This window comes from Pipistrellus kuhlii, unplaced genomic scaffold, assembly GCF_014108245.1.
Source record: "Pipistrellus kuhlii isolate mPipKuh1 unplaced genomic scaffold, mPipKuh1.p scaffold_m20_p_24, whole genome shotgun sequence".
In the NCBI taxonomy this organism is placed as follows: domain Eukaryota; kingdom Metazoa; phylum Chordata; class Mammalia; order Chiroptera; family Vespertilionidae; genus Pipistrellus; species Pipistrellus kuhlii.
The window spans coordinates 2,697,753-2,725,103 of record NW_023425523.1 but is presented as its reverse complement, the minus strand read 5'-3'; the positions used below and the strand labels follow the sequence as shown (position 1 = coordinate 2,725,103).

Genomic DNA, 27,351 nt, shown 5'->3' with positions numbered 1-27,351 from the left:
TGGGTTTGGGTTCCAGAAATAGCACGGAAACCCATCAGCATTTCCGGGGTATTCTGACCTGGTGAACTAATAAGAGATTCAAGCACAAACAGTCAAGCCGTTGCTCAGAATGGAATTTCTGTCTTGCAAAATAATCAGAGCCAGTCTTCTGTCTTCTATTTCATTCTATAAAGACAAATGGTTCTATACTGCTTTGCACTAGGAACGGGAATTAGCTAGCAAAAGAGCCATTTTCATTTGTCATTATCTATCTCCAAGGTTGAAATGTCAGTTACTACTAAGTAGGCTTCAGACCTCTAGGTCAGAAGGTCCCTCACAGATAATTTGAGATCTTGCTCCCAGCATATGTCATCAATTTGACTCAAATAAACTCTTATTTAAAAAAAAAAAAAAAAAAAAAAAAAAAAGAATGTCCCTCAGAGATAATTCTAGGGCAATCTTCTTTCATAAACAATCGAAGGACTTCAACACATACATTTACAACATACTTTTAAAATACTATACAAAACAAAACAAAAAACATGTGATGTGTAAAATAGCTTGCCTTAGGTAAGTGTCAGAATAGAAATTTAAAACCACGTCTCAAATAGTAAATCTTTTTCCACCTTCCTCATTTCACTACTGATAAGCCATTTGTGGTCTCTAATCCTATATAATAAAAGGCTAATATGAAAATTGTCCCCTGGACGGGAGTTTGACCAGCGGGCTGGACAACCGCCTGTGGCCCCTTCCGCCAGCTGGCCCTGCCCCTGATTGGTCCCCTTACACCAACTGGGCCAGCTGGACCCCACCCATGCACGAATTTGTGTACCGGGCTTCTAGTATTCTATAATCGATGTTATGAGGCTATACAAGCAGAGTATACACTCTCCTGGCAATGTGGAGTCAATCTTCTTTTTTTTAATTTCTCTTTGGGCCACTCCCTAAGCTCAGCCCACATACCCTTTACTCTTGCATTTCTAATACTGGACTCCTGATACTGAAAAATGAAGCTATATTATATTTTTTTTCACTATCACTTGCTTTTTTTTTTTTTTTTTTTTTTTTTGCCACTATGACCACAATTTACATTCTTCTCCCAAAGCCTCTTCTCATATATCATTTCATTGGCTCCAAGTCCAGGATCCTGTTATGTGCACATAGCAGGTCCACACATGGATGACAATCCTTGGATACAATTCCTCTCAAGGTGGAAACCTTTAATGAAGAAAATAAGTTATTTGTCTTCCCCAAACACCCAAAACACGAGCAAGGGATAGAAAAAGTGCAACAGATCTCCCATTCAAAAGGGAGGGCAGAGTGGAGGCATATAACAGTCACTGACACATAGCAATGAAATTGTGGTCAGAAACTGTGCCGATTGCCTCTGCCATGTCCCAAAGCGGCACTGTCATTACATGTGTTACATTCTATTTAACAACCAAGACAGCCAAAACCGGTTTGGCTCAGTGGATAGAGCGTCGGTTTGCGGATTGAAAGGTCCCGGGTTCAATTCGGGTCAAGGGCATGTACCTTGGTTGCAGGCACATCCCCAGTAGGGGGTGTGCAAGAGGCAGCTGATCGATGATTTTCTCTCATAGATGTTTCTAACTCTCTATCCCTCTCCCTTCCTCTCTGTAAAAAATCAATAAAATATATTTAAAAAAAAATAACAACCAAGACAGACATTTGAAGGCCATTTTTCTAAAAAGTACAGTATCAACTACCCCCTCTACTTTTTAAAAATAAACATCTAACATATCATCAAACTGTATGTCTGCAGAGGCTCCTGGAAGAAATATTAAATAACTACATGACATGCATGGTTTAGTGATTTTGCTTATAGATTAGTAACACCAGGGTACAGTTCCACCAGCTCTTCATTGAGATCATTTTAAAATTACACTTTTCAAAAGCAACGGTTTCTGTCGCTTAAGGGGCATTCTGCTATGCCCCTTACACAATGGAAAGGCAACCAATAGTTGGGATTCCTTCAGTAATATTTATTCAATTGCTGAGCCATACCTGATTTTCTTTTTTTTAAAATCTTTATTGTTGAGAGTATTACAGATGTCCTCCCCACCTCCAGTTCCCACTCCACCCAGGGCTTCACCAGCACTGTCTGTGTCCATAGATCAGATCTTTGGTTAATCTCTTCCCGTCCCCTCCTCCCCTTTCCCTCTGAGATTTGTCAGTCTGTCCCCTGCTTCCGTGCCCCTGATTCTGTTTTATTCACCAGTTTATTTTGTTCATTAGATTTCTTGTTTGCTTATTTTGATTTTTAGATCCCATTGTTGAGATATGTAATATTTGTTGCCATTTTATTCCTCATATTTTTAATCTTTTCCTCCTCCTTCTTCCTCTTCCTCCTTCTTCAATAACATCCTTCAACACTTCATATAATACTAGTTTGGTGGTGGTGAACTCCTTTAGCTTTCCACTGGTGCCGCACGTGGTTACTGAGATGTTTCCTGTTGCTCTTGGACGTGCTCTCATCAGTTCCTCCCATCGCAGGCTGGAATGCAGCTCCCAAAGGTGAGAGGGGGCTCATCAGAAGCTCTGGGGCACCCACATGTGTGTGTGTGTGTGTGTGTGTGTGTGTGTGTGTTGGGGAGAGGGTCTCTGGTTCTTGGTTGCCAGTGTCACATCCATGGTCTCCACATCCATGGCAGTGTGGAGACCATGGATGTGAGGTTGGATTGTGATGTGCTTGAGTTTAATTCTGGGGATCGCTGAGCATAACTTCCGCCTGTTCCCAAATGCCCACCAGCACGCACTGTGTGGCGGGGGGGGGGGGGGGGGGGGGGGGGGCTTCGCCTTGTATCTCAGAGAATCCCTTTTATTATTTTATTTGTATTTTGGGTGGTAAGGACTGAAGGAGATTTGACTGGTTGAGGCATTGATTCATTTGTTGATTCAATAAATATTTAATGGGGCTGTCTCTGAAGCACTGTTCTGGGACCAGGCCTGGCTGATGGGCAGGAACAGCCATACAAGAATGGATTTTGCTCTTGAATGCTTAGGAGGCCCATAGAATGAGTTCTCCTATGCCTTTTGAAAAACTAGTTAGAATAGATTTTGCCAAAGATAAGAAAACTGCAAAGCAGAATGGCCATTTTTTTTACATTGGCAAGTGCATGGATTTTGGTACAGATGTTTTTCTACACGTTAGCAAGCCATTCATTGCTGCCAATGAAACCAGTTTAATGAATTTAGGCCTTTTCAACGTCCATAGCCTGGCACGACCGCATCACAGCATGTGGAGCTGCGGGGCTGTTAGTGGGCACTGCTAACGGAACGGGGCAGCCGGAGGACACCTGCCCCTCCCCGGCCCTCCTGACCTTCGGTGGGCCTGCTGCCTTCTCCACCAGTGCCTTATAGTGACGGGGGGAGGGGAGGGAGACGGATGGGGAGGGGCATGGGTTGGGTTCAGTTACATCTCTCTCCTTCCTTCGTACACCTCACCTCCCAATGCCCCACCTCCACCTCTCCCTGGTGCCCAGCACTCATCCCATCCCGTTTCCTCAGGCGTGTGGGAGTTGAGTAGGTCTGGGATGGTCAGGGAAGAGCAAAGTCAGAGGTGTAGGTTACTGGCACTTTTCCAAGTCCAGCCTGTGTGTCCTCCAGAGGCCGCTTCTCCCCCCACTACCCCCCCCCCCCCACACACACACCCCATGTTCCCATGGCGCTGGAGGAAGGCTGAGGTGCCAGGCTGGAAAGAACAGTCTCCTGACCCTCAGCCCTGAGGCACAATGCTGCCACTTCCATAGCTGCCACCCAGACCTCTATACTCCCCCCTCATCTCCCTGGAGGCCCCTCTTGACACTTGTGAGAAAGCTTAGAGAGAGAGAGGGAAGTGGGATGGGTCTGTGGAGACTGGAGTATGTGGTGGGCATGGGAGGCCCTGAGTGCTGGCTCTTCACTGGGGAATGCACAGCTAGCTTCCAAACACATCTGTATCACTTAAAAACAAAAACAAAAAAACAAGGTGAGGCAGACTCACAAGAAAACAATAACAACAGTACTGCTACCGCCATAACACTGACAAACGTACTCACTGCTTTTAGTGTGGAGACCTTTTCTGGAGGGAGGGAGGGTCAGGGGAAGTTTGCTGTGATGCTCACAGAACTTTCACCTCGTCTGTGTCTCAGGGTCTGAACACTGACACATAGACGAGGTGTCACTTAAAGACCTGAAGTGAGAAATGTTCTGGGAAAAAATAAAAGCAGGTGTCACAGCGCAGAGGTGAGAGTCTGGGGCACTCAGGGAACTGTGAGTGGCTGGCTGTGCCAACACGCAGGGCGCTTAGGGAGTGGTGAGACATGGCACAGGAGACCTTGGACTCTGGCCTGAGAAGCACGATTAGAATCATGAGAACAGTCAGAGATGTACTGCAATAACCCAGAGAAAATGATGCCCACCAGTGACGACCCCAGATTCCCACACATCAGGCGCCTTTAATCAGTAAAACACCTTTAACCTGGTTAGAAAAGAATCCACACCCTCTGCTGACTCCCATCTCAACCCCTCACCACCACTGACCTTTACAACAGGTTAATGTTCACAGTAGGTCTGAGAGGAGTAATTTGACGGTCTTTGGACCAAAACATAAAAACCCCACTTCCTAGATTTCCCAATCTCCTTTGCATTTGACATTCTCTGGACTTACAAGCAGCTGCAATTAAAAAAAAAAAAAAAAAAAAAACAAAAACAAAAACAAAAAAAACTGACAGCTCTTCCTCTCGCTCAGGACAGGTAGCAGGACTCTTACGGTTTTATTTATTTATTTTTTAAATGTATTTTATTGATTTTTTACAGAGAGGAAGAGAGAGGGATAGAGAGTTAGAAACATTGATGAGAGAATCATCAATCAGTTGCCTCTTGCACACCCCCTACTGGGGATGTGCCCGCAACCAAGGCACCTGCCCTTGACTGGAATTTAACCTAGGACCTTTCAGTCCGCAGGCCGACCCTCTAACCACTGAGCCAAACTGGTCTCGGCCACTCTTACAGTTTTATGTCTCCAATTGTCCCAATCACAGTTTCTAACACAGACATGAAGCTGCTCAGTGCCTCCGGCCTCGGCTCACTTTGCTTCACGGAGATCTGCACCGCTGAGTTCCCAGGCTCCCACAGCAGCTCCATTAGGAACAGGCAGCCGGCATCGTCCTGAGCGCTGAGGTAGGCTTTCCATGGCTGAGCCCCAGCTCTGCTCACGGCGATGGTCTGGATGTGCACCACCTGCAGGGCCATCTGCAGGGTGTCCGGGTGGACTGCTCCCTGCCAAGGGAGCGCCTGCTGATGAGCAACTTGGAGACTCAGCCAGGCTTTCTCAAAACACTCAGCAGTGAGCTGGAGATTGGGGACTAGCATGAGGACTCCAGAACCAGAGCTTTCCTGCACCCTCTCCTTGTCCTCTTCAGGAATCAGGGGTCCTAAAAGAATCATAGAACTTGTGTTAAGAGATGTTCTTAAATCTATAGAAACTGCATTGTTTCACCCAGATTTCCAAAAGTATGCAATGTGACGTCTATGTTTGGATAAATGGCGGAGAGAGCCCACGATGAAGTTCTTTCTTGCTCACAAGTTCAGGCAGCAGTCTGAGATTTAGGGTATTCTACTTTCTACCAGTCATTGCAAAAGGTAACATTTTTTTGGTGACAAGATATAAAGCAGGAACTATTTTACCTGATGCGGCAAAGGATGCGGTGTTGGGAAGCTCTAGGCCACGACGCTCTGGCCCTTGGCACTTAGAGATGGTTGCCCAGCGGGCTTTGCCATATACTGGCACCAGCGTGTTGAAGTCCGACGCCCAGCTATTCACGGGTCTTTCGGCCTGATCCTCCAAAAGTCCGAGCGAAGGGTCCGATTTAGGGCTACAGAGGATCCGCTTCACTCCGTCAACGCCGGCTAGCAGGAGGCGGTAATAGAAGAGGCCACGGTCCCGCACTGCCATATCCTTTTCTTCCTCTGAGGCAAGACAACAGCGGAGTTCATCAGAAACAAAAGCACTCTCATGCCATGTCCGGGGGAGGGTGGCCGTTTATCAGGGCCGGTGCCACCCTGTCCGTAGCCTCTGCCCACACGGCCTAGCATAGGCTGGCAGAGAGCTCCAGGTATGGGTCTCCCTCAGTTACCTTCTGCCCCGCCCTACCTCTCTCACTCTACTGCTTATGAACCTCTACCGCTTATGAAGATTAACGGTATTATTTCTTAAGGAAGTAGGAAGTTTAATTAGAAATTCACAGCCTGGAAAGCAATGCTTCCTATCAACATAAGCGACACACACACAGGTTACATTCTTAAGTGGTTCCTTCTCTAGAGCTGCTTTCCCAGGACATCAGGCTATTGAGGGGCTCAGGTGGAACGCTCTGGGAGTTGAGCAAAGCTTGTGGGCAGGAGAGCCAGGGAGCAGGAGAGAAATGAATGGTCTGGTGCTTTAGGTTTCCAGAGGAGGGGCAGAGAACAGGTGTCTCCAGGTCTGAGTGGGTGCTGCCCGCGTGTGCGTGTAGGGGAGAGTGTGTAGAAGAGGGTGCATGCAGCACACAGCTCACAGAAGAGCGGATTTCAAAGTCTTGGCAAAGAAACAAGCTCACATTAGAGATCTATTTTTATATTTTTAAGAAAAGGGGCATGGGGCCACAGCTGAGGGCCATCACCTTTTTCCCCCCCTCCTTCTCACTCCAATAGATTGTCAGCTGTAAGTGAAACTTTCAGTGGAAAAGGGGGGGGACTGGGCTAGGAGTCGCCATAAAGATGTACTTTAATTCTTTGTATATAGAAAAAAATTAGTGAAATTTCACTTTACTCATAAGAGAAAACACAACAAAAACACACTCTCCTCCTATCTCTGTGCCAACCAAAACAGGGAGGAAAACACAGGACAGAAACCCTAGAAAACATCAACTTTTCTCCTTGGGTCCCAGACATGATTCACAAGCCAGGAATTTACCATGGATCACGGCAAGTCTTCACGCCACCTGGAGGACATACCTACGCAGTAATGCAGCAGACGGCCCAGCGTGTCCTGGCACTCGGCGGGCCGCGAGAGGAAAAGGCGCAGCAGCGCCGTGAGGAGCTCCATCTTAACCGCCGGGAAGGCCTCTGCCTTCACGTTCTCGACGAAGTCTTCCAGCACGTAAGGAGCACTGGGGATTCGCTCCCCGTGGACGCCAAGCAGCCAGATGAGCGCCTGCTTCCCCTGGGACCGGGGGGATAAGGACAGGTGCTCACCCTCCTGTGGTCTAAACTCTGGAGACGGTGCACACTATAGGCCTTGTTTTCCGCTAGTGTCAGTAAGTAAAGCGGAAAACAAAACTTTGGGGTTCTGAGGTAATCATGGGGATTAACCTGTAGCACACATCAGTCACATGTGAGGCTTCTTACAAAGATATGCACTGGGTCCCTCCCTCCTGGCACATTGAAGTCAGTAGACCTGGTGAAGCCCAAATATTTGTAAAAATTCCACAAATGATTCTGACATTCATTCCAACTGAAAACTCCAGGGTCTACATTTGACTCAAAACTGTTCAAGAGAACAGTGATATAAAGTATCTGTAATAAAAGCCAGAGGTAAATCCTAATGTTTTTTATCACTTACATCCCATCTGCACCTAAAACAGAATCTGAGGCGGCCATGGATTCTAAGACTATCAGATACTGGGTGGAGAGAACAGATTCCATTTCAGAGGCCAGGTTCCCACACAGCGCCCTCGGCCGAGAAGGAAGGGAGAAGCACAGTCTACCTCGCTGTCCTGAATGTTCTCCTCACAGCCGGGCAGCGCCTGGCACACCGCTTCTGTGCACTGAGGACACAGCCACACCAGGTCTCGGAAAGTCTGCACCACCACTGCAACACAGCTCCGGGCACGAAAGCACAGGATTAGCGCCTCCATGCCGGAAGGAACCGTAAGAAAAGTCCTACGTCCAGACTAGATCCTAGGTGAGTTTCTTTAATGGATGTTGGAAGGTTGGTCATGATTATCTGAGAAATGTCTGATGTGGGCAATAATTTTTTAAAATATTTTTTATTTATTTATTTGAGAGAGAGGAAGGGAGAGGGAGAGACAGAAAGAAACATCTATGAGAGAGAACCATCAATCGCCTGTCTCCTACATGCACCTTCCTGGGGATTGAGCCAAAAACCCAGGTATGTGCCCTAACTGGAATCAACCAACAACCTCTTGGTGCATGGAATGATGCTCAACCAACTGAGCCACACTGGCCAGGGCTTAGGCAGTTTCTTCTGTGAATGTTGCTCTTATGAGAGTGCTGTGGGGATAAATGAGCTAATGGATGTAAAATGCAAATGTGGGGCAGTGCTGTTGAGTTATACTCTGCAGACAGTGTAAATGGAGCCCCAGGGCTGGACTATGGTGAGCCAAGCAAGGGGCCGAAGGTGTACAATTTAGGAAGACGCCCAGGGCTAGCACACACATGAACCTGAGACTGAGAGACTCTGAAAACTTTTGCATTCTAGGCACTCTGCTTGCCTCACCGAGTCCCAGCCCTAGAAGCCACCGCTTCCATTATGCTGCCATGGCAGAAAGAGAAGCAAAGGTGGGGACATAGCAAGTGAGGTCCTCCTGACACCCTTCACTGTCCGCAGTACAGCTTGCAGACTCATGGCCACCCGAAGACTACCGTGTTACAATAATAGCTACCATTTGTCTGATGGCGAAAGTGATGATAAAAAAAAAAAAAGGTTAAACATCTATGTCAATCAACAATACTTTTTGAGCAACTATTCTAGGCCAGCAGGTGACAAACAGCCCAGAAAGTCGCCATTACCTGTGGTAATGTGCTCTTGTCGAAGCTCCAGCAACTCTGTTAGAATCTGCACGCACTGATCTGTGTAGGTCCTGGCAATACCACCTGCAAAGAAGGAAAATACCAAGGAAATTGTTAAGTCAAAAACTAGCATCTCATACCAGCCAACGACAACCAGAGATACCTAAAAGTGATGAGATATGAACTAGGTTTGTAATAAAGGGAAAGTTGGCACAAATGAATCCGTTGTTTTTCACAGACCAGTAGAAAACTGAAAGTTCACAGAAAAAGATTTTCCACCGACCAAGGTTGAAAACGTTGGAAACAAAGGTATTTATCTGGCAACCAGATAGGAGGCAGCAGCGCCTGCTGAAATATGCAAGCACAGGAATGTTCCTGCTGGGAACACTGGCAGCGGCGTCCTGACTGCGGGATTTGCCCTCCCCTAGTTCCCGTCTCTGCCCCTACAAACAGCCACACTTTATTCCATGTAGGAGGGTTCCTTCCGCTCCCCTTGAAGGCCTCTAACACTTAGTTCCCCAGCTGCTCTGATTTTGTGAGTTCCTCTTTCAAAATTCCAGACAGACAAGTAGCATGAAAAAAATCTGTAAATTTTAGGATTTATCTGTGCTGGTCCATACTCAGCACTATATCTAGCCCATAGTAAGAGCTCAATAAACGACTGGTGAACTGACACAGGACTCCAATCAGGAAAACTGGGTTCCAGGTCCAGTTCAGGAACCCTATGACCTTTTGGGAAGGTAACATTTTGGTGCCTGAGTTTCTTCCTCTTTACTTTTATTTTTTATTTTTTATTTTTTAAATATATTTTATTGATTTTTGTACAGAGAGGAAGGGAGAGAGATACAGAGTTAGAAACATCAATGAGAGAGAGTCATCGATCAGCTGCCTCTTGCACACCCCCTACTGGGGATATGCCCGCAACCAAGGTACATGCCCTTGACTGGAATCGAACCCGGGTCACTTCAGTCCCCAAGCCGACGCTCTATCCATTGAGCCAACCAGTCCCGGCCTTCCTCTTTAAAATGAAGCTAATACACTGCCCACTTTTCCTGTCTGCCTCATAAGACAGTGGTATGACGAAGAACAGAAAAGCATTTTGGATGGTAGACAACAAAGAGCAACATCAGTTTTAAGTTTTATAGTTTGAGTTACCTGTATACTCTATCCTGGAAGATAGGGCCTATAGAACCCTTCTCCCCTCATTTGTCATCACTGACCCGATTCTTCAGTGTGTGGTACTCTCTCTGAAGTAAGACTCCTTCCGTTTTGCTCTCTATGGTTCCACCGCTTCCTAGCTGGGCAATGCAGGCAGACACCTACCTATGGCAAAGATGGCGGCCTGTGCGAAGTCCGCAGACACGTCGGTGCAGTACCCTCGCAGCTCCTCCAGCACCTGCTGCACGTTCTCGTCGTTCACCAGCTCACACAGCACCTCCACCTTCTGCAGCTTGATGTAGTGGGGCTCCGAGTAGGAGCAGAAGAACTTCTTGTAGTGGCTGCTAAAATGGCCCGGCAAACTGTGCAGGATCTGGCGCACGTGGCAGAGGGCGGCAAAGCAGAGCTCGCGGCTCTCCGAAGAGCAGGCGGCCAGGAGGGGGCCCTTCACCTGCATGAGCACGTCTGTCTGCACGTGGGGGAACTTTTCTGCCAAGATCAGGAAGAGCTTGGCGGCTCCCATCACCACGCTGGGGCTACTGCTCTTGAGAAAGCTGTCCAGCAGATTGAGAATGTCAAACAGCTCCTCCTCGCTGCGGGGCTGGTAGCGGAGCAGGAAGTTCAACACCTCGGCCTGGCCCCACTGGTCCAATTTGGACATTCTATCCACAAGAGAAAACACAAGTACTATTTTAGCAACAAAATTAGCACCATCTGCATACTACTGCATCTGTTCATCATAACAAAGGGAGAATTCTTAAAAATGGGCTGTGCCGTAATCAAGTTATTCTTTTATGTGCTACTTAAGGTTTACACAGAATGGTCTGTAAAATCTGAGTTTATGGCACAAATGCACATTCATCTGAGCCAAAGACAGAATCAGGATCACTTTATCCTCAATCCAGATCCTCTACCTGCTTAGACAGCACAAATGGCTTAGTCTCAGGGACAGAATGACTAAAAGGAGAACAGAACCCACAGGATGTTTCTGCCATTTCTCTGTATCACTATAAGGCAAATGAACAATTCTCTCAATGAAATGCGGGGAAGTGAATAGCTGTGATTTACTTTCTTTTTAAAAAAATTAACTTTCTCTACTACTCTTTAACTCAACACATCGATCAGATCCCACTAGGAGCAGATCTCATAACTAAAAGGGCACCAAGGTGAGGCATCCAAACCGATTTAAGAGATGGTGGGCGATGGGCTTATTGATGACAACACCTCCTTCCTGTCTCAGGATTTCCTCCAGAGCCCTCAAGCAGTTCACCACCACTATGGGATCCTGGTCACGTAGCAAACTGTACAATTCATTCACCAGGGCTCCATCTGGAAAAGAGAACAGAGACCTCCGATAAAGAAGAGAGGCTTCAGTCACGGGGACAAGGGAATAGAGCCCGAGTAACAGCTGTAAACGGACAAAGCTGAACTTCTCTGCTATAAAAACCACGAAGGCAACACAAAGTCAAGGCCAAAACACTGCCATCTGCTGCGTTTTGACACAATTAAGGCAAAGGACCGCACCTGAACCTCAAAGAAAGGATTCCTCTAGTCTCAGAAAACACCAAGCCCTGCATCCTGCTTAAAGGGACATGCACAGAGTGAGGGCCACATCATTACTTTCTGCCAAAGCTACATAATCTTCCACAAAGTCATGTATTAAGGCAGACACTAGTAAATGTTGGTTAGGATGTATCACACTGAAACTTACCCACTTCCGAGTCTTCATGAAGATTATGCATCTTGGCACAGCCAAGGACGGCCACCCTCCTGACGTACGAAGCCTTATCCCGCAGACCGCTGAGAATGGGCTGCTGGATATACTCCTGTACACCAGGCATCCTAAGCAACACATCCTGAATCAGCCAGATCCTGAAACCCTCGTTTCTACACAATTCAGCCCCTAACAACTTAACAGACGGGTCAGTGGGTGTCTGAATGTACATCTACCAGATCATGAGTTGGAGAAAGCTGTTGTCAAACTAAAAAAGCCTATTTGACTTTATATTTGGGATAATGCTACACACAATTGTTTGGACATCTTTAATCAAAAACCAAGAACTATTGTATTTCACCTAGAGAATGAAAAACTAACTCTAACGAACCCATCCTATCCAGACAACAAAAGGCTAATGTACAAATTGACAGAACGGCAGAACCACCTGTCGCTATGATGATGTGCACTGACCACCAGGGGAAAACGCTCAACACAGGAGCTGCCCCCTGGTGGTCACTATGCTCTCACAGGGGGAGCACCACTCAGCCAGAAGTGGGGTTCACGCTGGCAAGTGCAGAGGTGGTGGCGGGAGCCTCTCCTCCTCCACAGCAGCGCTAAGGATGTCCGACTGATGGCTTAGGCTCACTGTCCAAGGGCAGAGGCCTGGCTGAGGGATTTCCCCACCCCCCTGAGTGCACAATTTTTGTGCACCAGGCCTCTAGTGAGAGAGTTTTCTAAGCTAATGTAATGGCTGAACACTGTCACAAAAGTGTTTTTCTCAGGATAAAGGAGCTCAAATAAATTGCCATCATTGAAAACCTACTCCTTGCCCTAGTTCAGTGGTTGGCAAACTCATTAGTCAATAGAGTGGCGAGCTGTAGTTTGCTAACCGCTGCCCTACCTGGTTTGGCTGAGTGGATAGACAGACTGTCAGTGTGCAGACTGAAGGGTCCTGGGTTCGATTCCAGTCAAGAGCACATGTCCAGGTTAGAGGCTCAAGCCCCAGTAGGAGGTAGCCTATCAATGATTATCTCATCATTGATGTTTCTCTCTCTCTCCCTCCCCCTTCCTCTCTGAAATCAATAAACACAAACAAACAACAACAAAAAACCCTACCCCTTCGCAGATGTGAACAACAGTGTGGTGTTTACGCAGGGCGAGGGCAGATAAGGGAGACAGAAGAAGACATAGAGGGAATAAATGGTGATGAAAAAAGTCAAATTAAATTTAAAAATGAAATAAAAACCTACCCCTTGACCTCCTAACTTCACCAGCCACTGAGAAACAGCAAGAAAGAGGAGCCCACCTGAGGCTGCACATGCTCCGCAGGGCCAGCCCTCGCACCATTGGATTGGGGTCCGAGCAGTCCTTGCACAGGGTGTTGATGGCCAGGAGAGCCAGATCCGGCTTCAGGGGAGCATACGTGCACATGTAGAGATAAACCAGCTTCTTCTGCACAATGTCTACGGTGGCACTGGCCTTCACCATTTCCATGAAAACACCAGACATGTCCACGCCCTGAGTCATGTGCCTGAAACCGACACACATAGTAGGAAGAAGCAAAAACATGTCATTCCCAACCTATAATATAACGAAGGTTTTTTTTATTTCATTTTATACGTGTCCTGGTGACCTAACTAGATTATGATCTCTTCGAGGGAAGCAGCCTAGTCACCCTGCAATAAACCTTCTTCTCCTTGTTCAACACTTACTGAGATTCCCAACACATTTCAGTGAAATTCAGCTTTTACATCCCAGGAGAGGCTCTGGGGGCCTAATCCTGAAAAAGGAATGGCCTCAGATCTCTAGGAACTCAAAGTCTACTAAGGACCCAGATAAGAGCACCACCAATTACGATAACAATAGATAAGTATGATAACAGAAGACGAGGGATGGTGGGAATCCAGAGGTCTACATTGCCAGGAAGTCATAAAATGTTTCCACAGAGGAAGCATCACTTCAGCTGAACGTGCAGATCTCACCAGGCAGGCGTGGCAGATAGGTAATGATACATGCCACGTGGCAGAGCAACAATGGTACATTCTTTGGAGAGCCTGCAGGTAGTTGAGTTAGCCTGGGATTCCTTGGGTGCTACGAGGAAAAATGCGGACCTGCCCTGACCGGTTTGGCTCAGTGGATAGAGCAGAGCATCAGCCTTTGGACTGAAGGGTCCCAGGTTTGATTCTGGTCAAGGGCTCATGCCCGGGTTATGGGATGGACCCACTGTAGGGGGTGTGCAGGAGGCAGCCAATCAGTGATTCTCATTTTTGATGTGTCTATTTCTCTCCCTCTCCCTTCCTTTCTGAAATCAACAAAACTTATATATATAAATTTCGACATGATTCTGTAAGATCACCATTTCTCAAACTACAGTCTCCTACAGGAATCAGATGGGATGTTTGCTAAGAACGTAGATTTCTGGGTTCCTTCCCATCCTACTGAAATCAGAATTACTGGATTGGATGGAAATTTTACATTAAAACTTAAAAAGCACCTCAAGGGACTTTTGGGTATACTAAAGTTTGTGGCCCACAGTTTAGTAGGCAAGACTTTCATACGTTCAAATTCATATGTTGGAAAAATCACTCTGCCTGAAATGAGGGGCAAGGTGACCTAGTAGTACCTAGGTTACTGCAATTGCTTTGGCAATGAAACCAAGACAACAGCAGTGCCCTTAAAAAAAGAAGGGAAAAAAGGATGGATATTTAGAACTAGGAATCCATCTGACTTAAGAAGTGTCATCAAGCTTGCTTCCCACGCTCGGCCAGCGCGGTAGCAATGCTCACCACCACACATGGGAGTGGAAGAGCAGGTTTGGGGCGGGGGAGGATTAGTGAGGTACAGCTTTGCATGACTTTGAAGAAGCATCCAGGCGGAACTGCCAAGCTAGCAGTTAGGATCTGTGGGTCTGAAGATAAAATAAGGTCTGCCCTGGCTGTTACAGGCCTGGGAGTCAGCAATTTACGTTAAGGACACGGATGACACCGCCCCGCTGAATAAGCGAGGTGGAGACTCAGCCTCCGGGGCGGCGGCGGTGGCTCGGGGGCGGGGAAGCCCCGGGCCCGCTGGGCCCAGCGGGCGGGGGCGCGGGGGCCGGTACCTAATCACGCGCTGGATGACATTCCGGTAGCGCAGCCGGTCCGCCTGGACGTGCGGGTTACACAGAGCCTTCTTCAGCTCCTTCACCACGTCCTCGGAGCCGAGGTACGGCATCTCCCGCGCTCACGGGGCCGCGCCGCGGCCCGACCGGGAACCTGCGCGAAGGAAGTGCCGGTGAGCGGACCGGGGGCGGGACCGCCGCAGCCGGGCTTCCCCCCGCCGCCCGCGGCGAGCCGCCCACCTCCGCAGGCCCGGGGTTCCTTCGCCCGGACTTTCCCGCCGGCGGGCACCGCTCGGATTCCCCACCACGCAGGCCGCGGGCCCAGCCTCTCCGGCCCAGCCTCTCAGGCGCCTCCTCGCGGCCGCCGTCGCCGAGAGGCCCTATCTCACGCTCTGCGGAAGTCCCGCCTCCTCCAAGAGGCCCTATCTCACGCTCTGCGGAAGTCCCGCCGCCTCCTCCAGAGGCCACGCCCAGCAGCAGCTGCCACTCCCCCTCTCCCCCGTGGAGCCCCGCGCAGCCCGGCCCAGAGCTTAGCGTGCCCTTCCCCCCAGCCTCCCCCGGAGAGCGCGGCCGAGCCCGGGGCGCGGGGCGGCGGCGGCGGGCGATCGGAAGTCGGCTACTCGGCCTGTCCGGCCGGCAGCGCGCGCTTCGAGTGGGCTCCGCGCCGGCCGGCCGGCTCCCGCGCGCGCGCGCGGGGGTGCATGGCGCCCCGCAGAGCACGGCCACTTCCTCCTCTGTGCTGCCCACCCTGGTGACTTGTCCCTCCCCCGGGCCGGCTTCTCCCCTCGGGGTCCCCGTGTCCCGGAGCTGCTGCTGCTGCAGGAGGCTCCCCCCGCGGGCTGCTCCGTGCGGGTCCGCCCCGCCCACCATGAACGGCGTGCTGATCCCGCACACGCCCATCGCCGTGGACTTCTGGAGCCTGCGGCGGGCCGGCCCCGCGCGGCTCTTCTTCCTGTCGCACATGCACTCGGACCACACCGTGGGGCTGTCCAGCACGTGGGCGCGGCCCCTCTACTGCTCCCCGGTCACCGCCTTCCTCCTGCACCGTCACCTCCAGGTAACGGCGGGCTGCGTGCGGCCTCCGAGCGCTGGTCCCCGGTGCCCAGGACCCCCGTCCGTCCGGGTCAGCCCTGAGCCCTAGAGGGGCCCCGGGGGACTGGCTGCTACAGATGTGGCCGTTGTTTAAGGTGACCAGACGTTAAAAATCGGGACTGCCCCGCCAAAAGCGGGACGCCTGGTCACCTTACCATTGTTCCATCCCAGAAATGCACTTGCAGCCAGAGCAAAGCGTGTGGATTCCAACTGGCGGACTTGGGATGTTTCAGCCACAAGTTGGAGAGATCGTTTAGCCCAACCCAGGAACCTGTTCCTACCTTGTCACAGAAGCTAGGCTAGTGTTTCCCCAACTTGCTTCATTGAGAGAATCCACCTCATGTGCTGGGTGGATGGATTCTCCACCTCCTCCCCTTGCCCCCATCTGGTTCAAGTAGATAGAGCTGGTGCAGGTCCTGCACATAATCTGGAAAAGTGTGAGCATCGCTGACTAGACTGTTTTCTGGAATCTTCATTTAAAGTGGTACAGAGGGTGGGGTGGCGAGTGGGAGGAGAGAGGGGGCATCTGTGAGTCTGCAGTGCAGCTTCTGCTCAGTGTTTGGTCAGCTTTCCCTCCATCGGGAAAGGAACAGCTCCCAGCCCAGGGAGGCATCGGGGAGGGGAGTCTGTTCTCTGCGGTGACCTGCTCCTGTTTCCGCAGGTGTCTAAGCGGTGGATCCGGGCCCTGGAGGTGGGGGAGAGCCACGTCCTGCCTCTGGATGAGATTGGGAGAGAGACCATGACAGTCACCCTGATGGATGCCAACCACTGCCCCGGCTCCGTCATGTTCCTCTTCGAAGGATACTTTGGGACCATCCTCTACACAGGTGGGCCTCCCCGGAGCCCCTCCCACCTTCTCAGCCTGGACCCCGCTTTCTAGTCCAGCCTTAACCGTGACAGAATGCTCCTTTCAGCAGCACATACACTACAGTCGGGACAACGCAAAGATTAGCACGGCCCCTGCAGAAGGACAACACACAAATTCGTATTTTTCTTGAAACCCACGTAATCCCACTAACCAGGGATACCCAATAAATTTAACATTTATGAAAAGAAGTCTGACGGCCTCCTCGCTTTAATCCCATGTGAGCACTGACCCTTTCTGAGGGGACTTCTCATGCTCTAAGGGTCCAAACCCTGGACAGGAGCGGGACAGAAACATTTCCACACGGAGGCTGTCCTGGGCGCAGTGGGTCCGTGCCAGGCTCCGGGGCGTCCAGGAGCCAGAAAGCTAATGCCCAGAAAGCTAATGCCCGATGGTTGTTGGAGGCGGTAGGAGGCTTGTCTTCTCTCACTTTTGTCTCTGCCCCTGCCCCCAGGTGACTTCCGGTACACGCCGTCCATGCTGCGGGAGCCGGCCCTGAGCGTGGGCAAGCAGATCCACACCTTGTACCTGGACAACACCAACTGCAACCCGGCGCTGGATCTCCCGTCCCGCCAGGAGGCGGCCCAGCAGATTGTAGAGCTCATCCGGGAGCACCCACAGCATGACATCAAGATTGGTGAGGGGTTTCCCTCCTTTCTCTCTCGCCTGTACGGGTGCACCTAGGGTTTTGGTGGGTGTCTCACATCTTTCAAGGCTTTGTGCAGACCCCTCCTTCTCCAGGAAACCTATACCTGTCCATCTTTTTTTTTTTTAAGTTTTAAAAAATGTATTTTTATTGATTTCAGAGAGGAAGGAAGAGGGAGAAAGAGAAATCTCAGTGATGAGAGAGAACCATTGATGGGCTGCCTCCTGCATGCCCCTAGCGGGGATGGAGCCCCCAACCCGGGCATGTGCCCTGCCTGGGAATCAGACCAAACCGTGACCTCCCGGTTCATAGGTCGATGCTCAACCACTGAGCCACACCAGCCGGGCTGCGCTGTCCATCTTTAATTTAAAATTGCCCTCTGCTCACACATTCCCAACTCGTGATTGCTTCTGAGTTATCTGCATCTGTGAGTTCGTTTGTTGCTGTGTTTTATATCCCACCTAGGAGTGAGGTCATAGGCTTCTGGTCTTTGAACATCAGACTTATTTCACTTACTCTCAAGATCAGCCATCCTTGTTGTCGCAAATAGTAGTGTTTCCTATTTTCTTATGGCTGCGTAGTATTCTGTTGTGTTATGTGCCACATCTTTAATTACTCATTGAGGGTCTAATGTTGTTTCTTACCGATCCCTTCTTTGTACTTTAGTAACAGCAAAATGTTACTAAAACGTTCTGCCATTTCCTTCGCTGCCAGCTTCACTGGGACCCATCCTTTAAGACAGCGCAGTTGTCATTTTCCAGGAAACCTTCCCTAACTTCATCCGCGGGAAGATTCTTTTCTGTGCCCTCCTGTTCCTGGGCGCATGCCTCTCACAGTGCCCTTAGCCACGCGGTTTCCGGGTTCCCATGTCCATTGCACTGGGAGAGGACTGAGACTTCCTGTTCCTGTAGTGCCTGACACTGGTAGATGCTTTTCTGTGTTGAACTGAGTGAATGAGTGAGTTCTGTGCTAACTGCTCCCTCCCCCATTTCCCATAGATCTCGGCTCAAAGGCCATCCCATCCCTGCTTGTCCCGTTATATACCGTGGATCTCTGTTGAACATTCGGTTGATTTATCAGGATTCCCCAATTGCTCCATTCTCTCTCTTCTCTTCCTTTCCCCAATCCGGTGACCGTTCCTCAGGCCTCTACAGCCTGGGGAAGGAGGCCCTGCTGGAGCGTCTGGCCCTGGAGTTCCAGACCTGGGTGGTGCTGAGTCCTCGGCGCCTGGAGCTGGTGCAGCTGCTGGGCCTGGCCGACGTGTTCACGGCGGAGGAGAAGGCCGGCCGCATCCAGGCCGTGAGCCACACGGACATCTGCCCCTCGGCCATGCTGCGCTGGAACCGGGCCCGCCCCACCATCGCCATCCTCCCCACCAGCCGCAAGGTCCACAGCTCCCACCCCGACATCCACGTCGTCCCGTACTCCGACCACTCCTCCTACTCAGAGCTCCGTGCCTTCGTGAGGGCGCTGCGGCCCTGCCAGGTGCTGCCCATCGTCCGCCGCCAGCCCTGCAGGGCCTACTTCCAGGACAGCCTGGGCCCCGGGCCCCCCGCGCCCCCCGCGCCCCCGGTCCCAGACTCCGTGCGGCAGTGCATGAGCGCCTCCTGCGGCCAGCCCAGCGCGCTGCGCCTGCTGGAGAGGAAGCTGCGGAGGCCCAGGACCCAGGGCGTCGTGTTCGAGTCCCCGGAGGACAAGGCGGATCGGTGGCTCGCCGGCAGGGACTCCAAGAAGGCCAAGAGCCAGAACCCTCCGGGGAGCCCTGAGAGGCAGCCGCCCCTCCATCCTGTGCGGACCAGGAAGCAGCTGTTCCCCGAGCCCTGCAGCCAGGAGCCGGACGGGGCGGTCCCTTCCTCCGGGTCCCAGGAGGTGGGGGCCGAGCTGGCTGCCCCCGTGGGTCTCTCAGTTCATGTGAGGTCTCCAGGGGAGGAGTCTCTCCCCCCGGAAACCGGGGAGGAGCCTGGTGCAGGGCCCCGCTGGGTCCCCAGGGGAGGCAGTGACCGCCCAGCAGCCTCAGGGAACCTGCCCGGGTGCAGGGGCCGGGACTCACCCCGGTCCCCCAGCAGCGAGGCTGCCCGGCTCCCCGCCCCGGAGCTCAGCGGCCTGGCCCTGAAATACCTCCTCACTCCGCTGAACTTCTTCCAAGTGAGGTTCTCTGCCCGGGGCTTCGACCAGCAGGTGGAAAAGTACCATAAATCCCTGCTGAGGTGCAGAGCAGGGGAGCCCGGCCTCGGGTGACCCAGCGCCCCGGTTGGGCAGTTTGCTGAGGGCTTCTGCTGTCTTCCCGGGACTCTGGGGCTCACCCTGGAGCAGCTCCTCACAGGGCGGTCACTGGACGCCTAATGCTTGTGGAAGCCTTAGTGTCTAGTTGACTGTTTGAAAAGCCATTTTCTTTAAAACCCTTTTACATGGGGCGCCCTTGTAAGGGTTGTAAGAAGGCCTTGCAGTAACAATCTGTTTACATTTTTTTTAAAGTATATTTTATTGATTGTTTACAGAGAGGAAGGGAGAGGGATAGAAAGTTAGAAACATCCATGAGAGAGAAACATCCATCAGCTGCCTCCTGCACACCTCCTACTGGGGATGTGACCGCAACCAAGGTACATGCCCTTGACCGGAATTGAACCTGGGACACTTGAGTCCACAAGCCGACGCTCTATCCACTGAGCCAAACCAGCCAGGGCTGTTTATGTTTAAAAAATATATATTTTGTAATTGATTTCAGAGAGGAAGGAAGAGGGAGAGATAGAAACATCAATGATGAGAGAGAATCATTGATCGGCTGCCTCCTGCATCCCCCCCTACTGGGGATTGAGCCTGCAACCCAGGGCTGTGGCCTGACCAGAATCAAACCCAGGACCCTGGAGTCCCCAGGCCAGCACGCTCTCCACTGAGCCAAACCGGCGAGGGCCTGTTTAACTTTGCTAACACAGTGTATCTCCCACGTCCTTGAATGTGCAATCCTCTTAAGTGGCTGCAGAAATAGTTAAAGAGTCTGAAGCCAGAACGCCCGCCCGAGTATTCCCGTTACTCTGTGTGTCACGTGCCATTCTCCGTGTCCCCTCCCCCCTTTTCCTAGACAGAAGTCCCTCGGTGGTTCTGCTTTTTCACTTAGGAACCGTGGCGCTGGAGGATAAGGTGGCGATCCAGGCCGTGACCCCATCCCCGCTGCTTCCTGCCTCTGCCTTGGGGAGGGAACAGGAAGCGAAGAGCCTTGGGACACGGAGAGAAAATTCCATCTTTGTCTCCACGGGCGTTTGTAGTTGTCACTGGAGACCTAGCTGGAATGGTGCCAGCTGGAGCACTGGGCACCGCCCCAGGGTGGCACCTGGGACCAGGCTGAGGGTATCGCAGGCTGCCCAGCTGCCCGGAGGCCCTGACGGGGACTGAAATAAAATTACAGAAGATCAGATTGGCCGTCAGATACTCCTGATTGTTCACATAGCTGGGCTGTTTACTGCCCCCTCCCCCTGCAGGCCCCCGCCCTGGGCTGAGCAGGGAGCCAGAGCACACAGCCTGTGTGTTTGAGAATCCAGGGCAGAGACCAGGGAGCCAGCTGGTGGAAGGGTTGGGGGTGTGCAGTCCTGCCGTTCTGCTCGCAGCCTGACGAAATGCCAAGCCAGTAAGCAGGACCGAGATACAGGGCACGGGCGTGTGGACCCGTTGCCTCAGATGGACCCACACACAAGCCCTCACAGGGATGAGGCCTGTTTCTTGTCCAGGAGAAACAGCTTCATACTTTGGGAGGAAGATAGGAAGGGTTCAGATATCAAAACAGGGCCTTGCTCTTGGGCAAGCTGTCCACAGCTGTGCGTTTTTAAAATATATATATATTTTATTGATTTTTTACAGAGAGGAAGGGAGAGGGAGAGAGAGTTAGAAACATTGATGAGAGAGAAACATCCATCAGCTACCTCCTGCACATCCCCTACTGGGGATGTGCCCGCAACTAAGGTACATGCCCCTGAGTGGAATTGAACCTGGGACCTTTCACTCCGTAGGCTGATGCTCTATCCACTGGGCCACACCGGTCAGGGCCACAGCTGTGTTTTGCCAGTGGCCCTCACTGTAAGCTGCCCGTGGGCCAGTGGGAGCCGCAGCAGGTGAGCCTGTGGGGCAGCAGGACACAGGCACTGTCCTGGGCTTGAATCCATGCTTGAACAGCAGAGCTCTGAGGAACCGGGGGCCGAGCTGCCTACCTCTCCTCGTGGTCGGGAGGTCATGGTGGGGAAATCCTACCTCAGTGCCTTCTACTGGGTCTCTTGGCTCCTGGTTCTTCACAAAGTTTGTGTCCCCAGCCAGGTTGGCTCAGTGGATAGTGTCAGCCTGTGGACTGAAGGATCCTGGGTTTGATTCGGATCCAGGGCACGTACCTCGGTTGCAGATTCCCCCCCCAGACCGAGCCCTGGTCAGGGCACATACAGGAGGCAACTAATCAATGTGTTTCTCTCACATTGATATTTTTCTCTCCCACTCTCTCTTTCCCTCTCCCTCTCTCTTAAAAATCAATGGAAAAATATCCTCGGGAGGAGTAAAAAGAAAAAAAAGTTTACATATAAAATAAGAAACTTTGGGAATCTTATGGAAATACAAAGAAAAACTTTAAGTATAATTGCTTCACGTGGAGCAATTGTTTTGACGTTTTTCTGTGCATGTAAATGTATTAAATATATAACTTTTTCAACATTTGGGTAATGCTGTATATAGTTTCATATCCTGTGGGTTACTTAATAGTTTAAGCAGTTTTTGTATCATTAAGTATTCAAAATGTCATTTTTAATAGTATCATGCTCTGTCATGTGGGAATAGCTTAAGATCATTTCCATATTATTCATTTTGTGGGCCCCTTTTCACACATACGCACATCACAAGGAGCATCCTTGTGCATATGTCAGGGTACTTCTGTTTATTAGATTACTGGGAGGAGGATTACAGTTTTAAAGTTCTTAACGCAAATTGTGCCCAGTTGCCCTCTAGAAAAAGTTTCTTTTCCTCCCTTTTGCAGAAGAGGATAACATGAAAACACCCTGAAGGCTCTTCGGTCCAATGGTGATAGTAGAGCAGCACTGTAAACACGTAGGGAAGAGTCACTGAGCTGTGTGGGCCAGGCTTAGCCTGGCTTCCCCCGAGCCTCCAGCTGGCTCACGGCGGTGCCGCCCCAAGGTGTTTGGGGGAGATAAGGCCCCCGGGTTGGCTCTATCTCCTGGGAACAGAGGGGGCCTGGCCGCGCTTGGCGGACGCTGTGTCGCCCCTGTTCCTGGAAGAGGGATCTATATGTGTGCACGTGGGGGAGCAGAAGCAAGGGGCTTGGAGTTGAGTTGCTGGTACCAGTTTGTGTTTTAGGAACAGGAAAATTCCATAGTGTTCCGAAGTCCATTTGCCTGGCTTCTAGTAGAGATTGGCAACTGCCTTATTTGTTTTTGTTTCTCAGAACATGCCTCCTTAGATCTGAGTAGGCAGTTTATTTTTAGGATCTGAGGATGACCCCCACAGCGCCATGAAGATCGTCCATCAGGCTCAGAGGTACTGGGAGAAAGGAAGTTCCCTGGGGATCAATTCGAGTTTTGTTTCAGGATCTGTGGGAAAACTTGTGCTTTTCCACCAGGAAGCCGATGGTGACTTTCGCCCCGTGAGAGGCTCTGGGGGACCGGCTCTCACTCCTGCCTCAGACTCCCCTTTGTGGCAGGAACAGGGGGAAAGTGGGCCTGCTTGTTCAGGAAAGGGATTTGGGCCTGGCTTCTCTGTCTCAAGCCCGCTCCCAGGGAGAGAGCTCCCGCTACATTCTTGAAGTGGCAGGAGAAATGCCGGGGGATGTATTTTGATGCTACCACTAGTGAGTAGCTGTCGGTCTGGGTCTGTGACCTGCCTCGCACTCACAACCCTCCCGAACCACCACAAGCTCTTTTGTCTTAGGTTCAGGGCACTTCCTGGGACATCCCACCGACGTTGGTACAGAATGGTTCTGCCTGCCCTTCTGATCATAAAATAGTGAGCGAGGCAGAAACTGCCCCACCCGCTTGGAACTTACATTCTAAAGGAGAGAGGCGGTAAATAAACACCAGGTAGTGATAAGTGCTAAGAAGAAGAAAAGCCACAACAGCTGGCTAACAGAGTTGGGGAGAAGTCAGGTACAGGTGGAGAAAGGTGTCTGTGGATTGGCCTGAGGGAGGGAAAGGAGCCAGTCAGGTGAAAGGTCACGTGATGGCGTTAACTTTTGCCCTAGGCACAGCCAAAAGAGTGTATGGCCGAAGGGAAGAGTGTTGTGGGGTCGAACCCTGGATTCAAAATAAGACCACCAGAGGCTGATGATTGATTAAAAAAAGCAGGCAAGGATTTATTGAAAAACTGGCCAGGACGGCCGCAAGAGCACCACACGCAGGTGGGCCCCACACGACCGATCCAAGTGTAGGCAATCCCTTTTAAAGCTTCAAACCAAAGGAATTTCCCTTTGTTCTAAATTCTAAAGGCTGGGAACATTGGAATGTGGCCCTATCTTGCCTATAATACAAAAGCAGATCTCAGGTTAATCTCTAAAGGTTATAATTTCTACCCCTGAAGCTACAGTGGGAGTCAATCTCCTGTAACTACCCTATTGTTTAAGCCAGTAATCAAAGGTCAAGTCAGATAGCAAGGTTAAAATTCAAACAGCAGTTTTTACCCAAGTATGATTGCTACCATCTTTCAAAGAGGAGATGAGCTCTGGGAGGGAGACAGACCTTGGATCCGAAGTGATTTGTAAGTTAAAGTAAGAAGTTTGGGTGTTTATCTCAGTGTAACTGACGGGGGGCTGCAGGATACTTCCCTGTAGGGGAGTGATACAATCTGATACATACTTTTGTTTTAATGTTGTTTTTTATGGTTTAAAGTATTACATTTGTCCTCCGATGATACATAGTTTCAAAAGCAACAGATGGAGCCCTAGCCAACAAGGGATAGAGCATCAGCCCAGCCTACAGATCAAAGGGTCCCGGGATCAATTCTGGTCAAGGACACATGCCTTCGTTGCAGGCTCCTCCCAGGCCCTGACCCTAGCTAGTTAGGGTGCATGCAAGAGACAAGTAATCCATGTGTTTCTATCACATCGATATTTCTCTCTGTCTTTCCCATTCTCTTCTACTCTCCCTAAAAAAGTCAACAGGAAAACAGCCCCAGGTGAGGATTAACAAAAAACAAACAAATGAACTCAAAGACGGAGAATGGGGCGGGGATAGGAATATCAGTTAGGAAGCACTTGTCAGCAGTGAGAGGTATTGGCGAGGGGACTGGGGTTCTGGGAAGAAAGGGGCTTTGCATGGCATTCAGATCTATCAGACTCTATCAGCGTTACCTCTTTAGCACAAGCACTTATAAGATAAATCTTTCTCCCACCAAAGCTTTCCCAAAGAGAAATGTATTCGGAACCATATATACACCCACAGATAGCATGTAGACGCACATGTTTGGAGGGAAGGAAGAAAGGAAGAAGAAAATAATGAGTGAGTTTATTTACAACATAAGTGAATATCTGGAATACTTTATGAATTAATACTATTTCCTATAACAGACATGTTTTTGCAACTATGTCCTTAGGGGAAAAATTCGGTCACTTCCTTTGGAGTCCACACCAGCCTTGGGGTTAGAGGTTACATTTCTTGAGAGGATAAGAGTCTTCAGGAAAAACCTGCACTGAGGGAACACTTGCTTTTTAAATTATTTAAATTATGATGATGTTTTAACCGCAAACGTTTATGAGAAAAACATTAGTCCTGATCTTTGAATATGTGTCTGTGAGGAGAGATCTATGAGATGGAAAGGAGAACGGGCCATAGTCGGATTCAGTGTGAACTGAGTCTTCTTTTTTCTTTTTTTAAATATATTTTATTGATATTTTACAGACAGGAAGGGAGAGAGATAGAGAGCTAGAAACGTCTATGAGAGAGAAACATCGACCAGCTGCCTCTTGCACACCCCCTACCGGGGATGTGCCCGCAGCCAAGGTACATGCCCTTGACCGGAATATAATAAAACCTGGGACCTTTCAGTCCGCTGACCGACGCTCTACCACTGAGCCAAACTGGTATCGGCCGGAGTCTTAATTCACCAAGTGGTACTATTCTGTGTCCTTACCGAGAGCACGGAATGAGCAGAGTGGTTTTTAGCTGATGAGAGAGCATCCCCCTCTGCAAGGCGCCCAGTCAGCACAGACGTAATTGACACCTGCCATCCCTTCCCATCAAGGCAGTGAAAGTCTGCACCTGTCCTTATTCCAGCTTTCACTGCTCGCAGGCTTGCTGGTTTCACACACAGGATCGGCAGATAGGAATAGTAATGGATTCCTTTGCCCCACGCATTCCGTGTCCTGACTCTGTCACTCAGCTTACATATGTCCCCTTGCATTCCCCCCCTCATTAGACAGTAAGCTCTCTCGGGAAAAAGGCATGTCTTATTCATCTTGCATCTGATCCAGTGTCAGGAAGGTTGCTTGGCATTGAGCAGGCATACAAGCACTTTGGTGGGTGGATGAAGGAATATCAGAGAGGAGAAAATACCAGTTATTAAGTTCTGCGTGTTGTGAGACAGACTGAGGGATGACCTGAGAACAGCAAAAATAGAGGATTAAAAAGAAAACAGGATAAGTAAATAAGGAGCCAGACTGAACAATTGGAATAAAGGGTGTGTGAGATGTCAATCAGAAAAGGCTCCCTGAGCGTGGATTCTGGGATGTGTTTGAAAAGAGGAAAGGGAGCAGGAGTTCAGAAACATGGCATGGAGCTGGTTGAACCAAGGCCTGGGAAGCCGTGAGCGTGCCTGCAGCCTGCTTTCGGAGCAGGGTCTGTTCTACCTCCCGGCTCCCCACCCAGACACGCGCACCCACTCTTCTCCGTCTTGATGTTTCCCAGGTCAGCCCAGTGTAGGACTTGATGTTCTCTTAAGTTTCTGTGAAAATAAGCAAACAGCCATCCTGTTTTGCTAACCCTGGTTCTCTAGGGAAATAATTTCCTTGTTCCCAATAAAACAGAACTGCTCCGGGGGGGGGGTGTGTGTTAAAACAGCGGGGGGTGTCAGGGGGACCCACAAAACTCTCCAAGGTAGTATTAACCACATTAGCACGTCATCACAAAAATGATCTTTGTGTGTGTGTGTGTGTGGGCAGATGGGGATCCCAAGAGCTCAAGGATGTGTGCGTGAGATCTGGGAAGAGAGCCTGCGGGCAGAATCTCGTCTTTCCCACTTCTGCCCGCTTCTCAGAGAGGATGCGCGGGTACCCAGGAGGCTGGGCACTTACTTTCTGGGGCTCAGATCATGCAGCCTCTAGCACTTGAGGGATGGGGCGGGGAGGGGGCAGATACCACCGTCTCCCTGAAAAGATCAGAGCATTTTGCTGGGCGGGAGGTCGAGGGGAAGCCCTGCAGGAGCTCTTGGCCCGGAGAGATGACGTGGATCCTTCCACCGGGGTGACCCAGCTCTCCCGCCGCCCACGTCCTCAGCGCGGCGGGTGCCCACGCAGCCCGCTTCCCGGACGCCCAGCCTGGGGCTCCCCCGGTGGAGGCAAGAGAACGAGGGTGCAGATTCCTGAGGAGTAGGCTGGTTCAGGGCACAGCGATCCTCTCCCCCCCAATGCACACGGGCTCCCGGGCGGCCCTGGGGGAGCCCCTCTGCAGGTGGCACCGCAGCCTGGAAGCCCCGGCGGAGGCGCACCCGCCCCGGCAGGGGGGCTGCTCGGTGGGCCCCGTCTCCCCGCGCGCGGCCCGGTTTCCGGGGGTGTCACACCCGCCCGCCGTGACGTCACACTTGCCGGGCTGAGGTTTTCCCAGCGGGACCCCCTCCCGCCCGCCGGGCGCCGTTAGATCACCGCGGGGCCGGTGCGGAGGGCGGGGAGCCCGGCCCCCACCCGCCCGCCGTCCACGCTGGCTCCCCACGGAGGCCCCGGCGGGGGCGCACGGCGGCCCCCCGCGCCTGCGCGCTGAGGCGGTCGGGGCGCGCCGGCTGCCGGCACTTCCGCCTCAGTAGGTGTCATGGCGCCG

At 51.0% G+C, this 27,351-nt stretch overlaps 2 protein-coding genes across 7 annotated transcripts; one reads left to right on the top strand and one right to left on the bottom strand.

The window, feature by feature from the left end:
* Positions 1 to 4,705: 4,705 nt before the first annotated feature.
* On the bottom strand, positions 4,706 to 27,326 carry AP4B1 (adaptor related protein complex 4 subunit beta 1). 6 transcript variants are annotated; one of them, XM_045586857.1, is made up of 12 exons: positions 27,169 to 27,326; positions 14,745 to 14,898; positions 12,951 to 13,175; positions 11,639 to 11,769; positions 11,109 to 11,256; positions 10,093 to 10,589; positions 8,770 to 8,853; positions 7,725 to 7,828; positions 6,973 to 7,180; positions 5,668 to 5,949; positions 4,999 to 5,414; positions 4,706 to 4,758 (listed from the first exon to the last, which is right to left on the bottom strand). In XM_045586857.1, exons 2-12 carry the CDS (start codon positions 14,855 to 14,857, stop codon positions 4,747 to 4,749), a joined length of 2,220 nt encoding a protein of 739 aa, XP_045442813.1. In that variant the 5' UTR covers positions 14,858 to 14,898; positions 27,169 to 27,326; the 3' UTR covers positions 4,706 to 4,746. The 6 variants fall into 6 exon arrangements, with proteins under 6 accessions (XP_045442813.1, XP_045442811.1, XP_045442815.1 ...); XM_045586855.1 differs by lacking the exon at positions 27,169 to 27,326 and adding an exon at positions 14,377 to 14,552 and having other exon boundaries at positions 11,639 to 11,873; positions 12,951 to 13,195; positions 14,745 to 14,878; XM_045586859.1 differs by lacking the exon at positions 27,169 to 27,326 and adding an exon at positions 14,377 to 14,552 and having other exon boundaries at positions 12,951 to 13,195; positions 14,745 to 14,878.
* DCLRE1B (DNA cross-link repair 1B) lies at positions 15,613 to 19,757 on the top strand. Its single transcript, XM_036452864.2, has 4 exons — positions 15,613 to 15,801; positions 16,498 to 16,663; positions 17,156 to 17,338; positions 18,492 to 19,757. Exons 1-4 carry the CDS (start codon positions 15,613 to 15,615, stop codon positions 19,583 to 19,585), a joined length of 1,632 nt encoding a protein of 543 aa, XP_036308757.1. The 3' UTR covers positions 19,586 to 19,757.
* Positions 27,327 to 27,351: the final 25 nt, after the last annotated feature.